Source organism: Rattus norvegicus, chromosome 11, assembly GCF_036323735.1.
Source record: "Rattus norvegicus strain BN/NHsdMcwi chromosome 11, GRCr8, whole genome shotgun sequence".
In the NCBI taxonomy this organism is placed as follows: domain Eukaryota; kingdom Metazoa; phylum Chordata; class Mammalia; order Rodentia; family Muridae; genus Rattus; species Rattus norvegicus.
The window spans coordinates 81,313,731-81,329,637 of record NC_086029.1 but is presented as its reverse complement, the minus strand read 5'-3'; the positions used below and the strand labels follow the sequence as shown (position 1 = coordinate 81,329,637).

The 15,907-nt window shown below is 41.7% G+C and overlaps 1 protein-coding gene across 19 annotated transcripts in view; it reads left to right on the top strand.

Annotated features, from left to right (window-relative positions):
- Nucleotides 1–15,907, top strand: part of Lrch3 (leucine rich repeats and calponin homology domain containing 3) — a 99,759-nt gene that overhangs the window by 47,702 nt on the left and 36,150 nt on the right. For all 19 annotated transcript variants that reach the window (XM_063270511.1, XM_063270510.1, XM_039088336.2 and 16 more), the window contains exons 5-8: nucleotides 1,582–1,718; nucleotides 3,870–3,979; nucleotides 13,089–13,182; nucleotides 14,683–14,803. In XM_063270511.1, the coding sequence (XP_063126581.1) occupies nucleotides 1,582–1,718; nucleotides 3,870–3,979; nucleotides 13,089–13,182; nucleotides 14,683–14,803 (462 nt within the window). The remainder of the gene's footprint in view (nucleotides 1–1,581; nucleotides 1,719–3,869; nucleotides 3,980–13,088; nucleotides 13,183–14,682; nucleotides 14,804–15,907) is intronic.

Below are 15,907 nucleotides of genomic sequence, written 5' to 3'. Positions count from 1 at the left end.
GTTTCTGTCTGGAAGACTTGAAGAGCGTCCCACTTTCCTGCTTACTAAGCGTCTCTGATGCTGTTGCTGTCATATGGGCTAACTGCACACGCTGGTTACATAGGCCTCTTCAGACTGTAGTCTTGAGACAATTGTTATGCCTTTCCCCCCATCTTATATTTATTTATTTGGGTGTGTGTTCATGTGCCACCATGCAGGTATATGGTCAGATGACAACTTTGTTCCTTCCTTCTTTCTTGTGGTTTCAAGGGTTAACCTCTTCAGACTCAGAGCAAGTTCCTTTTTTCCTTCTGAGGTTTTATCTACTGAGTCTTTTTTTCTTTGAATAAGGCAGAGTCTCCCTGTGCTTCCTGTGTAGCCCTAGCTGTTCTGGAACTCTATGTAAACAAGGCTGGCGCAAATTCACAGGGGTCTACCTGCTTCTGCCACCCAAGTGTTCCCACGTCCTCCCGTGTGCCACCATGCCTGCTTGCTGAGTCATCTTGCTGGCCCCCTCCCTCTTTTTGATAATTTCTTTTCTGGCTTTTCTGTTCCTATTTTTCAAATTGAATGTTGTGACTAAATCTTTGATTTTTCTTATTAGTTTCTGTAGCGTTTTGTGTTACTCTAGAGTAAAATAATTCAAACAAGTCTTGAATTTTTTTTAATTTCTGAAATTCAGAATTTTCAGTTTCTACCATTATAAAATGATTGCTATTATATAACTTTTTAGAAAAAATATTTTGGTGATTCCATATTGTATTTCCCTGAAATTAAAGATATTATGGTTTTTAAATTTTCCTTCTGTTCCCATGTACTTGTTCTTTCTTTTTTCTTAGTTCATTTTTGGTTTTGTCTTACATGCTGTTGGGACTTCTCAGATTCTCTGAGTCATATACAATCTGCACACAGCATCGTAGAAGTTCTGAGTATATTGGGCAGAAATTGTTGAAGGGTAATTAAGCAAGAGGCCATGATTTTCCTGGGGGAAACCCCATGTCAGTATCTAGAGTCCTTTCATATGGGACTGTTTAGTTTGTCCAGATACAGGCGCATCAGGCTTCTCTTGTTTACAACTGTGTGCGTTTCTTATTGCTGGCCTGCAGGAGGGGCTAAGGCAGGGCAGGTGGAGTCGCTGTTGTCCTTGGTTTTCCGTCCTGTTTCAACTGTCCACATATCTTCACTCTCATGGAGCCTCGCTCCCTAAGTCCGGAGCCTGTTGGTATACTTTCAGTAGACGATAACTCTCTGGTTCCTGGGGTGTGCGTGAGTGTCTGTCTGAGGAGTGACTTGGGACAGTGCATACAGGCATCGTATGTGGAACTTCAGCTGCTTATAAAGCCTCCAAGTAGCCTCCTTTTTTGAAATGCTATCTAGTTTCTGAGAACTAGGAAACAGTTCCCTGGAAAGAGGGGAAAGAATCAAACTGCTTGAGTTTTGGTAGTGTTCCTATCTCTAAGCAATCAGATTTTATTTATATCTTGTCAGTTCCTAGGAATAGAGGGAAATGATTTTTCAAATTTGCCACATTTAACTAGAAACATGTGTAAAAGCTAGTTTTCAAAATATTAGGGTTTGTTCCTTCCCCTTTCCTTCTTGCAGAGCTGGCAGAGGTGCCTTTGATACGACTAGACTTCTCGTGCAATAAAATCACAGTAATCCCTGTCTGTTACCGGAACCTCCGGCACCTCCAAGTGATCACCTTGGACAACAACCCACTCCAGTCGCCTCCTGCACAGGTAAGCATGGGCGAAGTCTGCTGAAGGCAACTCCTGTTGGCTGTTGGAAAGTTAAAGGAGGTTCTCTGTATATCACTGTGTCTGTCCTCCATACACTCCCTTAATAAAGGGGACGAAAGAAAGATTTTGATGTTTCTGAAAGCATTTTCCTCTCATTACTTTGGCGTGTGTGTATGTGTGTGTGTTTATGCGCACCAGAGGTTAACGGTAGGTGTCTTCCTCAGTCACTCTCCACCTTACTGGGTTTGTTTGGTTTTGGAGACAAAATCTCTCACAGAATTTGGAGTTCAGTGACTGAGCTAGCCTGAGACCTTCCTGTCTCCACCGTCCCAGGTCTGGTGTATTTATGTGGGCACTGAAGATCCAAACGTAGGCCCTAAGGCTCACACATCAAGCCATTTTGTTGACTATGCCTTCCCTTTCTCCCCTATCCTCAAGCACTTTAAATTGAAGAGTTTCTCAGAAATTAGTTTTCTGGCCAGGTGGTGCTGGTGCACGCCTTTAATCCCAGCACTTGGAGGCAGAGCAAGTAGATCTCTAAGACAGCCGGGGCTACACAGAGAAACTCTCGGAAAGCAACAACAACAAAAGCTAACAGCAATAAGGAAGCTAGTTTCCTAATGAGAGTTGAGTTTCCTAATGAGAGTTGAGTCCTATGGAGGCTTGAGCTGGAGAACATGCATGGCATAGACAGCAGCCTTCCAAAGGAGTTTTCAGGGTGTTCATGCTGCCCCTGCTTCTGTGCCTCCCACCTTCCTGTCGTGTTAAGGGCCTCATTTAACCAGGTGGCTCATCCATTTGTGAGTAACTGAAATAAAAGTGGTAACTGTGAGGTAGATTACATCCTATAAGCCATAAAATATTAGCCACACTCATAATTTTAACTTTGAACTTCTTTTTTTTTTTTTTTTTTTTTTTTGAAGCTGGGGACTGAACCCAGGGCCTTGCGCTTGCTAGGCAAGCGCTCTACCACAGAGCTAAATCCCCAACAACTTTGAACTTTCTTAAAAGTTATTTTTTTCCATAGAATCTGTGCACATGTGCTCTGACATGTGGAATTCAGAGGACAAGTTCTTGGAGTTGGTTCTCTCTGCCTTTATGTGGGTTCCAGGGAACCCTCACTTATGATGGTCATAGAATCTGTAAAAGTTATAGAACTTCATAACTACAAAAAAGGTTTTGTATTAGTCAGTTTTTAATCAGTGACAAAGTAAGTTTCAAGAGAAAGTAAGTTAGAAGAAGTAAGTAAGGCTCCTAGTTTCAGAGGTTTCAGCCATCTGGCTCTGTTGCTATGGACCTGTGGTGAGACGGCATCATGGCAACAGGAGCATGTGGTAGAGGAGGCCGCTCACCTCACAACAGCCAGGGACGGGGACAGAGAGGACTTCAGGGACCAGGTATCCCCTTCAAAGGCCTACCCTAGTGCTGCCTTCCTCCAGCCCAGCCCAGGCTCCTGTCAGTGGGTGTAGCCATGAAGCAAGTCAGCCTGCATTAATTCACTGATCACATTAGAGCCCACTTGATCCAGTTACTGCTAAAAGTCAGCTGACAACTAAGCTTTTAACACATAAGCATTTTTAGACTCAAAATTATAGAGCATTTCATCAGCCTAAAGAATTTGTTTGACTCATGAGACAGGAAACATCAAAAATGGTATGTGCATAAATTTCATAATTTTATCATTGCTAATTCTTTCCTGCAGAGATTAGCATGTACAATATAATTATGCATGATTAATACCTAGAGTCTGTAACGTCCTGACTGTGTATAACTAATCAGTGTGTGTTTAATAGAGGTGCCTTAAAAACCCAGTTATGTTACACCAAAAGCTAGTCATCATTTAAAAAGAGAGAGAGAGAACGTCTCGGGCGGCTGGAGAGGCGGCTCATCAGTTAAGAGCACTGACCGTTTTTCCAGGGGACCTGGTCCCACTAGTGACCCAGCATCCACAGATCTGCTCACAACTGTTTGGAGCTCTAGTGCAAGGGGATCTAATATTCTCTCCTGGCCTCTGTGAGTACCAGGCATGCGCATGGCACACAGACGTGCATGCTAGCAAAACCCCCGCACACTAAAATAATGTTAATCTTCTTAAAAGAATACTTATATTTCAGATGAGTAGTAATTGGCTGTATTTGTTATTTTATTTAGATATGCATAAAAGGCAAAATCCACATATTTAAATACCTGAACATACAAGCTTGTAAGATTGCTCCAGATCTGCCAGATTATGAACGGAGACCCTTGGGATTTGGCTCCTGGTAAGTGTGTTTTATTCTTGTGTCACAGAGAAAATCAAACAAACTTTATTCTTAAATTGCCTGGCTTCAAAATGCTTGTATCAAATATGAATTGGTTACAAAATCCTACAAAGTGCAGTCTAAGTCGCAGTTCTCTGGCCCGAGAGGCTGTTCCGTCCGTATTTTGTGTATGGAGCATCCTGGCCCATGATGTTCCCTCTTTTGTGGATAGTTGGCAGCATCCTGGCCTCTACCCCCTCGAGACAACAGCGCAGGAAATGTTTACAGGTAGCCAAATACTAGCACTGTCCCTGACGGCCACCAGTTAAAATTCACTGGCTCAAATGGCTTGAACACTGACCTTAGCTGTGCCTCTGAAAAGCTCGCTGACTCACAGCCTCCTGAGCATTCCCTTCACTTTCCTTTATAAACATAAGGAGGGGTTGGCTTTTTTTCATGTTGACATTACTTCAGGATCTTTTAGTCTATGAACTCCTTAGTGACATGTCACATGCCGTGTAAGATCATCTACTTGGCACTCCCAACTGTGTGTGTGGAGCAATCTTAAGTGTAGGAATTCAACTTAAAAGTCTTCCAAAGGTGAAGTAGATGCCCAGTGAAGATGTTGTGATGCTCGTGGACTTTACTCAGGAGAGAACTTCCTAGGCCTTTGTTTGGAACCAATCAGTTTTTGCTGAAACCACAAGCCAGATGAGCTTGCTTTGCAATTGTCTAGATAGAAATACTAAAATAGATCAACAAACGTCCGTGTGGCTTCTAAAAGCAGATATAGCCAGGCATTGGTATGGTATATTAAATATGTACCATGTTCAGAAAAGACAATTTATTATGACTTTAAGGCTTTATTAGAAATTATTACAATGAAAGATTTTAGTGTTTCACATTGCATAGGAGTCCTCTGAGCCGTCTGAAAATTGCACTTACATGTAGCAGGACTTGTGGGTAGACAGTGCTAGTTCTCCCACGGGCTCTCAGCTCCACCCTTGGCTGCAGACCCCCCTCCCTCTGGTATTCAGCTGAGCATGTGGTACACACAGGCCTTACTCAGAAAATAGTTGTTGAATGAAAGAAGCACTGATTTAATCAGACAAATACTGCTTTCCTCCAGGTAAAATCGTCAGAAAGATCTTTGTGATGACACCCCAGGGTGCTTAGTCTGGCTGGTAGATCAAAGGCTGGACACTAGAGGAAGGCTGGACAACAGCTCTAACCTAGTTGCTTAAGCGTAAGCTAATGCAGCAAAGAGACTGACAGTCACACTGTAGCCATACGCACTGAGAGCACCCTCAGTTCAGTGTCGGTCTCTGGATGACTGGCCGGGGACAGGTGAGCGGGGCAGCCGTATACACAGTTGACTTTCTGTTGGAGTTCGTGATCCTTGAGGGAAACTCCCCTCTCCCGAAATATCAGAGTAGGAGCATGAGATTTCTGCCGCTGCTGTGGGGACTGAGTGTGAGCTGATGATGGCGGACGCAGGTGTGTGTCTGAAGATCTGCCTGAGGAGACGGTAATGAATGGTGTGCTGTGATTGAGGGCTGAGGTACTGTTTGCAGGACCTGCTTCTCTGTGACCTGTTCCTTAGTTCTGAGAATGGCTTAATTTGTGTTTGAAAATACTATAGTACATACATTGTTTTAAATACATAAAGTATTAGTTACATTATGTGGCAAAAGACTTGAGTGAATATTTGCTAACAGATAAAAGGCTTGAACTAATGGGAAATTGTTCTTTCAGGTTTCTGAGTAAATGGGAAACCTAACTAGCATAAAGATGTCATTTCTCTCCAAAGGAGTTAGAAGGGATAGAACTGACACATTGCAGTCTCTGTCATATTCTCTGGTTATGGTCACTAATTAGGCTGCTTTCTAGATTTTCTCTTTTTCAGAGCCAAATTGTTATTTCAGAAATACTAGAAATTTTAATCTGTTACATATATGTCAATATAGCTGACCCTCTGTTTTCATGGATTCAACCAAGTGTGGATTGAAAGTATTCAGGGAAAAAAAGATGCACACTTTTTTTCTCATCACCATTCCCTAAACTGTGCAGCACAGCAACTCTTCCCATGCCCTGTCTATTATATTAGGCAATATGAATGATTGAGGGGTGATAAAATACATAGGCAGAGTGTCATCAGCTTTGGTGACATGTGTCTGTATTTTCACCTCCTCTACCCTGTTGTCAGAGGGCTAAAGCAGGAAGATGGCTTGAACCCGGGAATTTAAACTCATCATAGACAACCCTGTCTCAAACAAACCCTGCTGGTAGGGTGGTGCATTCTTGTAATCCTAGCCTGTGAGAAGACTATCCTCAGCAATACAGGGAGTTCAAGGCCAGCCTGGGCTACATGAGACCCTTTCTTAGCAGTGTCAACAAAAATGCATAGGTATCCGTAGACTTGATGGAAATGCTTTGACACCTTACTTGGCATCACATCGGTCTCCCTGGATTTGGGTATCTGAAGAATCCTGGGATCATGAAACTAGTTCCTCACGAATATTCAAGGTAGACGTTATATGTGATACTTTATTTCACTCCTCAGGTACAGGGAGTGAATGCTGTACCGTCCTGTTTTTCTATCAAAGGCACAGATTAATAGAGTTGGGTTAGAGTTGCTGTCTGTTCAGTCAAGGAGCAGGCATGGAGTCGGAGCTCTTGGTTCTGAGTCTCTGTCTTCTGCGGGTACTAAGCTGTTTAATCTCTCTGAGCTTCCATTCTCAGTATAATCTTTGTACTGCTTATTACTCTGGCAATAGTTCTAAATGTCAAATATCCTGAATCTGAAAGTTTTTTAAGTGACCATAAAATCTGTGTAAATATTAGGCATGATAATCAGACTAGGATTGATTTAGCTAGATAGTGTTCAGGCCTCCTAAAGAGTCTCTTAGCTCTTGGAACCTTCAGTACGAACAACACATGCTTAGATTTCAGTTCTTAGATTTATACATCTTTTGATCTTGTTTCTTATTTTGTTTGTTTGTTTTTTGAAGGTTTATTTATTTCATGTATATGCGCACACTGTAGCTGTCTTCAGACACACCAGAAGAGGGCATCAGATCCCATTATAGATGGTTGTGAGCCACCACGTGGTTGCTGGGATTTGAACTCAGGACCTCTGGAAGAGCAGTCAGTGCTCTCAACCACTGAGCCATCTCTGCAGCCCCTGCTTTTGTTTTTTGAGACAGCATCTCATTATATAACCCTGGCTGGCCTAGAACTTGCTCTGTAGACCAGGTAAGCCTTGAACTCAGATCTGCCTGCCTCTGCCTCCTGAGTGCTGGAATTAAAGGTGTGCGCCATCTTGCCTAGCCAGATTTAACCATCTTAATGTTTGTGTATATTTTTTAAATGATTTACAAATTTAGCATAGTAGTACCTACTTTAATCTCTCACTTGGACGCAGGCCAAAGGATCCTGAGCCTGATAACAGGCAAAACTCTGTTTTAAACCACTAAAAGGCATGGGGATAGTGGCCAAAGTACATGACATAATTAACTGTATGAAAATGTCTTTAAAAAATGCCTCAATATGTGAAATAGTATGTGCTGATAAAAATGTTTGTTTAATTAAAAAAAAAATACTACCACAAGTCCCAGCACCCACAGAATCTCCCAGAAATAAATTTGTAAAAATTACAAATTTTTCTTAGCGTCCAGATTCAAGTGTTCCCATCTCACTTGGTGAGTGGCACTCATCACCTTTGCTTTACTTAGTGGCACTGTGCCTTCCATCAGTGAGATACAGAGACTCAAGACAGGGTTTCTCCATAACCCTGGCTGTCCTGGAACTCACTCTGCAGACCAGGCTGGCCTCAAACTCAGAGATCCTCCTGCCTCTGCCCCCAGAGCGCTGGCATCAAGGGCATGGGCTACCACTGCCCAGCTGAGACCTGGTTTTTGATAAGATCATTTTAAGCAGCTTTATGTTACTGACTAAACATTTATTTCTGTTGATGTGACTACAAACCCAGGAAACTAAGGAACTACTAAGCCACTGGTAGGAAAAGCCCATCCAGCTCCGATTGATAGAGTATTTATAATCTTAGCACCCTGGAGGCTTATGTGTTCAAGGTCAACCCTGGGCGGCAGCCTGAGCCTCTGGAATCAAAAAGACTTACCTCTCTAACTCTACCCACTGAATTAATTTTATTCAAAAAACCTCAATTTTTTAAAAGCAAGGGACCATCCTTTATTTATACTTAATATTCTTAACACCTAGAACATTGCGTGGCGTTCAGTAAATGACTGATACACAAGCTCGGTTGAAATGGACTTAATCAAATGCTCTCCTGAGACCACATTTTTACTGTAGTGATAACTTACTGATGCTTGTACGAGGTTCTGCTCTGGGGTTGCATTTTCTGTTTGGGTTCACATGGCTCTGTGAAGTGGGTGGTTGCTGTGTCTTCAATGGAGACATTGAAACTTATATTTTCAGTTACAGTGAGACGGTCCTGATGTGCAATTCTAGGACGCTTCCTCCTAAACCCCACTGAGCTCTATACCACACCAGCATCTTGCTGTAGAGAAGCTGCCGGTGTATTCGAGCACCTGTAGAGATAGTTTGTGAAGGAGACTGACATTTTTGGGTAAAAATAAATTATGACAGGAGTCTACCAACTTCCAGGATGTATTTGTGTGTGTTACAAAGAAGCATTTGGTAACTTTGGAAATATACATATTTTTTTCTGGCAGCAGTAGGAAGATTACTTCTTTACTTGTGGAGATGGGGATTAAATTGAGGGTGCTGGTTAGTTTTTGTCATACTTGACACAAACTATAAAGTCATTTGGGAGCAGGGAACCATAATGGAAAAAATCCCTCCATAATAGGATTTGCCTGTAGGCCAATCTGTGGGGTTCTCTTGTTTACTGACTGAAGTAAGAGTCTCCAGACTAATGGGTAGTGCTCCCCCTGAGCGCGTGGTCCTCACTTGTGTGGAAAGCAAACCAGTAAAGGGTGGTCATTCTTCCATGGCCTCTGCTTCAGTCCTGCCTGCGGGTTCCTGCCTTGACGGCCTGTGAACGGTGCCGTAGGAATATAAACCAAATAAAAACAAGCCCTTCTTCCCCGTTAGGGAAACATTTCGGTCAAAATGTTTATCACAGCAATAAAAAGCAAAGTACAGCAATGCATATGCCAGGCAAGCTCTCAGTCATTGAGCTATGTAACCTGCCTCCCAAAAGAATTCTTCTGGTGTGGCCTTTGTCCTGCTCCAGGTAGCTCTGACACTTGGTCACCTTGGCCTGACTCTGCTGTGTTGAAACACACAGGATACATTAAGGTCTGTGCTTTCAGACAAATCTTAAAAAGATTATCAATGAAACATTGTATTCATTGTGCTACTTTACCAACTTTTGTGTACTGTGAATTGTTAAATATTAAGTTAGGGAACGTTTTCTTCAGATAAATTTATAATTATACTGAGCTTTTACTTTTTGTTTTGTTTTTGCTTTTAAGTTAAGTGATCCCTGTGGCGGGCAGGCCGGAAGATAAATATGCTTTTTCATGTATGTAGTTCATATTTTGGGCAGATAGATCTTTATATTATTGCCTATAAAGTAGGACCTTGTGTTTGTTATTAAGAAAATAAATTTAAGTTGGTGGTGGAATACACGACATCAATCGCAGGCTCGGGAGGCAGAGGCAGGCGCAGGCAGGCCTGAGGTGTAAGCTAGACGGGTCCACAGAGAGTCCTGGACAGCCAGAGCTACACACAGAAGCCCTGTCTCAAAAAAAATGAAGGAGAAAAGAAAAGAAAAGGAAAGAGGTTTATTGGACATACTACAGGGGTAGCTGGCTGATTAGGAACAAGAGTACCACCCACCTGAAATCACCCTTATCAATATGGAATGTGACAAGTCTTTACAGCTGCCTGCGCTCACGTGCAGGTTTGCTTGTTTTACAAGTGAACCGAAATGTTCCGTCTGTTTTACAGATGTTAAGTGATCGTATCCAGTTGTCATCTTATGTTCTGGTACATCATGACATGACTTTATAACTCATAAAAATTATATTTACGAACCAAATTGACTATCAGATGAGCACTGTATCTTAGCCAGACACGCTACTACATGCCTGTAATCCTTTCACTTGAGAGATGGAAACAGGAGGATCAAGAATTCTAGGGCAATTTGGACAGAATGAAACCCTGTTGTTTTTTTTAAAAAAAAAAAAAAAAAAAAAAAAAACCAATGCCAAAACACCATTTATTTTAAATTTACAATTTAAAGTTGCGTTTCCACTTAGGAAGATTTATTAAATAAAATACTAATGCACTGATTTTTAAATTGTATTTATTATTTTTTAGATTTCTGATTAAGCTAAAAGTATGTTTAAGAAGAAACAACAGTAAAGGTATAAGTCTCCTGAAACTGTATCTCTGGGGCTGGGACAGCTCAGTCGAGCTGAAGGACTTGAGTTTAGACAGACTCCTAGAATCCATTTAAAGCCTGGGCATGGCAGCTCACACTTGTAATCATGCCCTGGGAAGGCAGAGACAGGAGGGTTCCCTGAGCTTACTGCCAGCCATTCTAGCCAGCTCAGTGAGCAAGGCAGTGCTGGGAAATAAAGTGGGGAGCAACTGAGGAAGACACACACACACACACACACACACACACACACACACACACACACGGATATCCTGCTGATCACAGAGACTATAAAAGAAAGAAGTTGGACTTCATCAAACCTAGGAGCAGCTATCCATCCAAAGAAAGTGTTAGCAGTCATGGCCTGGGGAAAATATTTGTCTGGAACCTGTATCCAGATGTACAGCAAACACCTACAACTTAGTAACAAACCACCCAGTGAGAAATGGGCTTGAAAGACTCTTCACAAAAAGACTTTATGGTCAATACACACACAACAAAGTACTCAATATTGTTGTTAGTCACAGAATGCAGATTAAGACACTGGGTATCCAGATAGAGCCACAGTACAAGAAAGGTGACAGTGAGTAGAGCCACAGTACAAGAAAGGTGACAGTGAGGCTATAGAGCAACCAAGGTGCTCAGACACTGTTTACAGAGATGGAGGGTCGGAGCTCAGTGCTCTAGCGGCTCTGCTGAGACAGGATTTTAGACAGTAACCTCTACCAGGTGGAGTGTGTAGTTCTGCGAGTTAGCCACTGGCATAGCCAGCATGCACCACGCTTCCATTTCCCTCCCCTCCATCAAAGCTACCCAGCAGACAGCTGACTGCTCCTGACAATCTGTTTGGCCTGTCTCAGGGTCTTCCATGAGCTGAGTCAGAATGTGGCATCTTGCACTGCTAATGCTTAGCAAAAGATCTGAGATTCTCTGATGGTTTTATATATATCCTTAGAAAAACTCAAGTTTCCATACCAATTTAAGACCTAAATACCTCAAAACATTGTTTTTCCCAAACAACAATAACAAGAATTAATTAACTACAGAGAAGTGTATGAGAGCGTTCTGGCAAATAAAAATGTCTTCTGTTGTGATAGAATTACAAAGATACAGTATTTTGTTAAGATTATCCTGCTAATATTTAAATGTATATAAATTTTATTTGGAAAAATATTGTTAAAGATAAAAACAAGCCAAGTATGGTGACACACAAATTTAATCCAGCACTCAGGGACAGCAGCACATGGATCTCTGTGAATTCTGGGCCATCCTAGTCTACATAATGAGTTCCAGAACATCCAGGGTGGCATAGTGGACCCTATCTCAAAACATCATAAAATAAATAAAACTTAAAACAGAAGCAAAGGAAGGATGTAGAGAATGGCTATAGGCTTAAAGGACTAAAATTATAGAATAACAAGATGTCTGCAAAAGCAGAGTAGAGGCTGTTTCTGTGTGACTGGGAAAAAAGAGAATAGAGACAGCTTTGGAAATCCAGAGGAAGTGAAAAGAATCCCAGGAAAGGGGTAGAAAAACAGAAGACAGTAAGTCAAGCTGGGGGTGGGGGTGGGGCGTGCTGAGGGCATTCTGAAGATATTCTGGAGGTTATGCTTTTATGAATAAACTGCAGCACGGTGGTGGTGGCAGCTCGCGCCATCAGATCCAAAGAACCTAACGATACACCCGGGGTCCTAGAAAAATGGTAACAATCCCAGTCCCAAAATGGAAGGTGGAAAGACATCGTAAAGATTGGGGCAACAGTTAATGACCTGCAGACTAAAAGAACTAAACATAGACTTAATAAAACGGATGGGTATTTGATAAATAACCAAGATTGGCAAACCCTCAGCCAAATTAACGACAAGAAAGAGAGAGTAGGCATAGGAGTTAGAGATGAAGAAAGGGAGGTTACTACAGAGTCCAATAAAACATAGAAAATCATGGAGTACACTTGAAACTTATGTTCCCAAAACACAGAAGAGCTCTTAAGTGAGTAGACACACATGACCTATAAGATTAAGAGGGTGTAACAACTTAGGGCAATATCACCCAATGAGACTGAAGCTGTAATCAAGTCTCCAACAAAGAGGTCCAGGACCAGATGGATCCATGGCTAAATTGTACTAGATTAAAGAGCACTAGTGCTGTCCACTGACAGAGAAAGGACACTACCAAACTTACCCCGGAAAGCCTGGATTTCACTACTGCCATCAGCAGATGATGATGTTTTTATTTGTGTGAGGACGTTGTGTGTGAAAGGATCATTGAGTGTGGGGGAAGAGATCGTAGGGGAAATGGAAACAGAGGGCAGTGGAAGACCTGTGGTGAAAAGCAGAAAGAGGGTCAACAAGGAGAAAGAAAACAGCTGGGAGGGATGGAGGGCGGGGCATGAACCCCTGGTGACAAAGTGTGATGGCCCTGAGGATGGAGAGGCAGTAGTGAGATGAAATCCATTGCTTTGTAAACTGATGTTAAAAATGAGTGCAGTGAAAGCAAAATGGAACAGTGGTACTTTTCAAAGTGATTCCGATTTTGAGAGCTCATACTATTTATTCTGTTTACTTTGTTCCTGTTTGGAATTTTCTTCTTAAAGAGCTCAGAGAATGCTCACTTAACTCTAATATTTATGTGGCCAAGTGTCATGAGAGTGTTGGTTAATAAAAATGTGACTGGTTAATTTCAAATGCTACTTTAAAATTTTTAAACCTCATAGTAACAAGCACCACTTATTTTGGACAGCCATGAAGAACTGTACTCAGGCCGTCCTTACGGAGCCCTTGATTCAGGCTTCAATAGTGTGGATAGTGGTGACAAGAGGTGGTCAGGGAATGAGGTAAGTGTTCTGCTCCTGTGTTAAAACTCCTGATTTAGAAAAGGAAACTAAATTAACGGGAATATCCAAATTGGAATTCAGCTCATTAGGTAAAATAGAGAAATATCAAAGAAAGAGCAAAGCCCTACATAGTCTGAGAATTCTACACTGTTCCCTTTTCTAGCGTTTTTTGCCATGTATCTTCTTTCAGATTTGTTACCTCACCTTATGTGTGGGTATTCTGGAACGCTGAATAGGATTGAGGTGGTTAAAGCTAAAGCCTACTTGGCTGTGGTGATATATCTCTATAGTCTCTTAGGAGGCTGAGGCAGGAGGACCATGATTTGAAGATAGCCTGGCCTATGTAGTAAGTTCCAGGACAGCTTGCACTGCATAGCAACTGTCTCAACCCCATGAGAAGCCCTGACACCTAGAACTTGAGGGCCAGGATGATCTGCAGTGGAGATGGTGATAGGAGGGGTGTGCTGGAGGCTGGGAAGGTACACGGGACAAGGGGCCAGAGCTTTAAGTGTTAGCTCAAACATGGAGTCCTCTCAGGCAGGCCCTGCCTGGAATCCCACAGAAGGTGGGACATCTTAGTGAGTTCATTCCCATGACACAAATTACATGGGTGTTTGTTTTGATTAATTAATACTATTAGATTTTCCATCATTTAAAATTACTAAGATATATTTAAACTATTAATTAAATGAGGACACTTTTACGAGAGGGGCTGATAACAGACATTTTATAACATTGTGTCATTGAGTCCAAAACAGAAGCCTCCTGCAGTAGTGCACAGTGCCTTGAATGCCTTGAATCTTAGTGTCAGGAGGCAATAGCAGGTGGATCTCTGAGTTCAAGGCTAAGTAGAACTATATAGTGAGTTCCAGGCCAGTAGAGTAAGACCCTGTCAAACATAAATAAATAAATAGTAAGTCAAAACAAAATTAAATCAAAACTTACTTGAAATTTTTACTTAGGTATATATGTATATATGCATGCGTGTATTTGTGTATATATGTATGTCTTTGTAACATTGCAATGTGTGTGTATATATACATGTATATACATGTATATATGTATGGATAACTTTTTCATTTACTTGTTATTATATATACAGCATTCTGCCTACAGGCCAGAAGAGGGCACCAGATCACATTGTAGATGGTTGTGAGCCACCATGTGGTTGCTGGGAATTGAACTCAGGACCTCTGGAAGAGCAGCCAGGGCTCTTAACCTCTGAGCCATCTCTCCAGCCCCTATGTGTAGATAGTTTATACCTATGTATAATTACTTACAGTTCTGAATATCATTCTATTTTTGTTAATTGTGGTAAAGTTTGCCTATTTAAAGTACTTTTTCAGTTTCATTAATTGTGTTCATAGAATTATACAATATTTACTGTCAATTTCTAAAACTTTTTGCTTTTTCTTCTTCTACGTAGATTATAGTTTAAATTCCTGTACTGTATGTTGTCTAAATTGGAAAAGATATTTTTTAATGTTTCTGCTTTTTAAGCCTACAGACGAATTTTCGGATCTGCCTCTTCGAGTGGCAGAGATTACTAAAGAGCAAAGACTGCGGAGAGAAAGCCAGTACCAGGAGAATCGCAGCAGTGTGGTCGTCACGAATGGTGGAGGTACACATGACTCTGGTGGCATTCAGAGCCTTAGAGTTAACTTGTTATATAGCAGGGTCTTGTGACCCTGACTGACTCAACCCCTCCCTCACGCAGCCAAGGGTGACTTTGAGCTTCCGATCTTCCTGCCTCATCTGCTTGTCCCCGCACCCGGCCCTGGGGTTACGGCTGTGTCCCACCGGTGACACCTGGCTTTGTAGTGCTGAAGACTGAACCCAGGGCCTGGTGTGTGGTAGCTGAGGACTTTACCACACAGCCCAGCTCCAACCGTCACGTTTTTGTTGTTGTTTAAGGGAGTTTATTCTGGCTAGGTTCTAGAGGAATCCAGTCTCTGTGGTGAGGAAGGCAGTGCAGCAGACTGGAAAGGACGGCGACAGGAGTAGGAAGTTTCTTGTCACCTTACCTTTTTAAAGAGGCCTTTGTCACACACTTTTGTTCACTTCTCTGTAGATCCCTCACTCTTCTGAAGACTTCTGTTTATGTGACAAAAAAAAGTTTGCCATTTGGATAGAATTCACTTTCTCTTTATTTTCAATTTATAATTAAAATCATTTCTCTTTCATGTTTATTTCAGGGGAAACTTTAGGAAGGACAGTATATCAGAAGTAGGTCTGTTCATCTTGATCTTACAATTTTCGGAAGTAACACTGTCTCTTTTTAAGATTTTCCATTTTAAAGAGTTTTCTTGAGCTCTTTCCGCAATCAACTGTGTTTGCTTGTATTTATTTTTAGCTTTTTAAAATAGTTATCTATTTATCGTCAAGGAGTGTGCCACCACAGGTGTGGCGAGGGTGGGGGACAACTTGTTCTTTCCTTCCACCTTGCCGGTCCCAGAGATTAAATTCAGGTCATCAGGCATGGCAGTAAGTGGTTTTGCCTGCTCAGGCATTTACCTAACACTGAACTGAAATATAACTACACAATCGTCATCAAATCTTGACTGTGCTGATCTGGATAGTATGAAAACCTGGTGTTACTTTCTTGAGAAATATAAACTATTTTAGTTGGAAAAATGTTAGATCTTAATATACTTGTAACACAAATTTCAATTTAATATTAGCTGCACTTCGGTTCGGTTCAGTTCCGGCACAGCGGGGCAGCCTA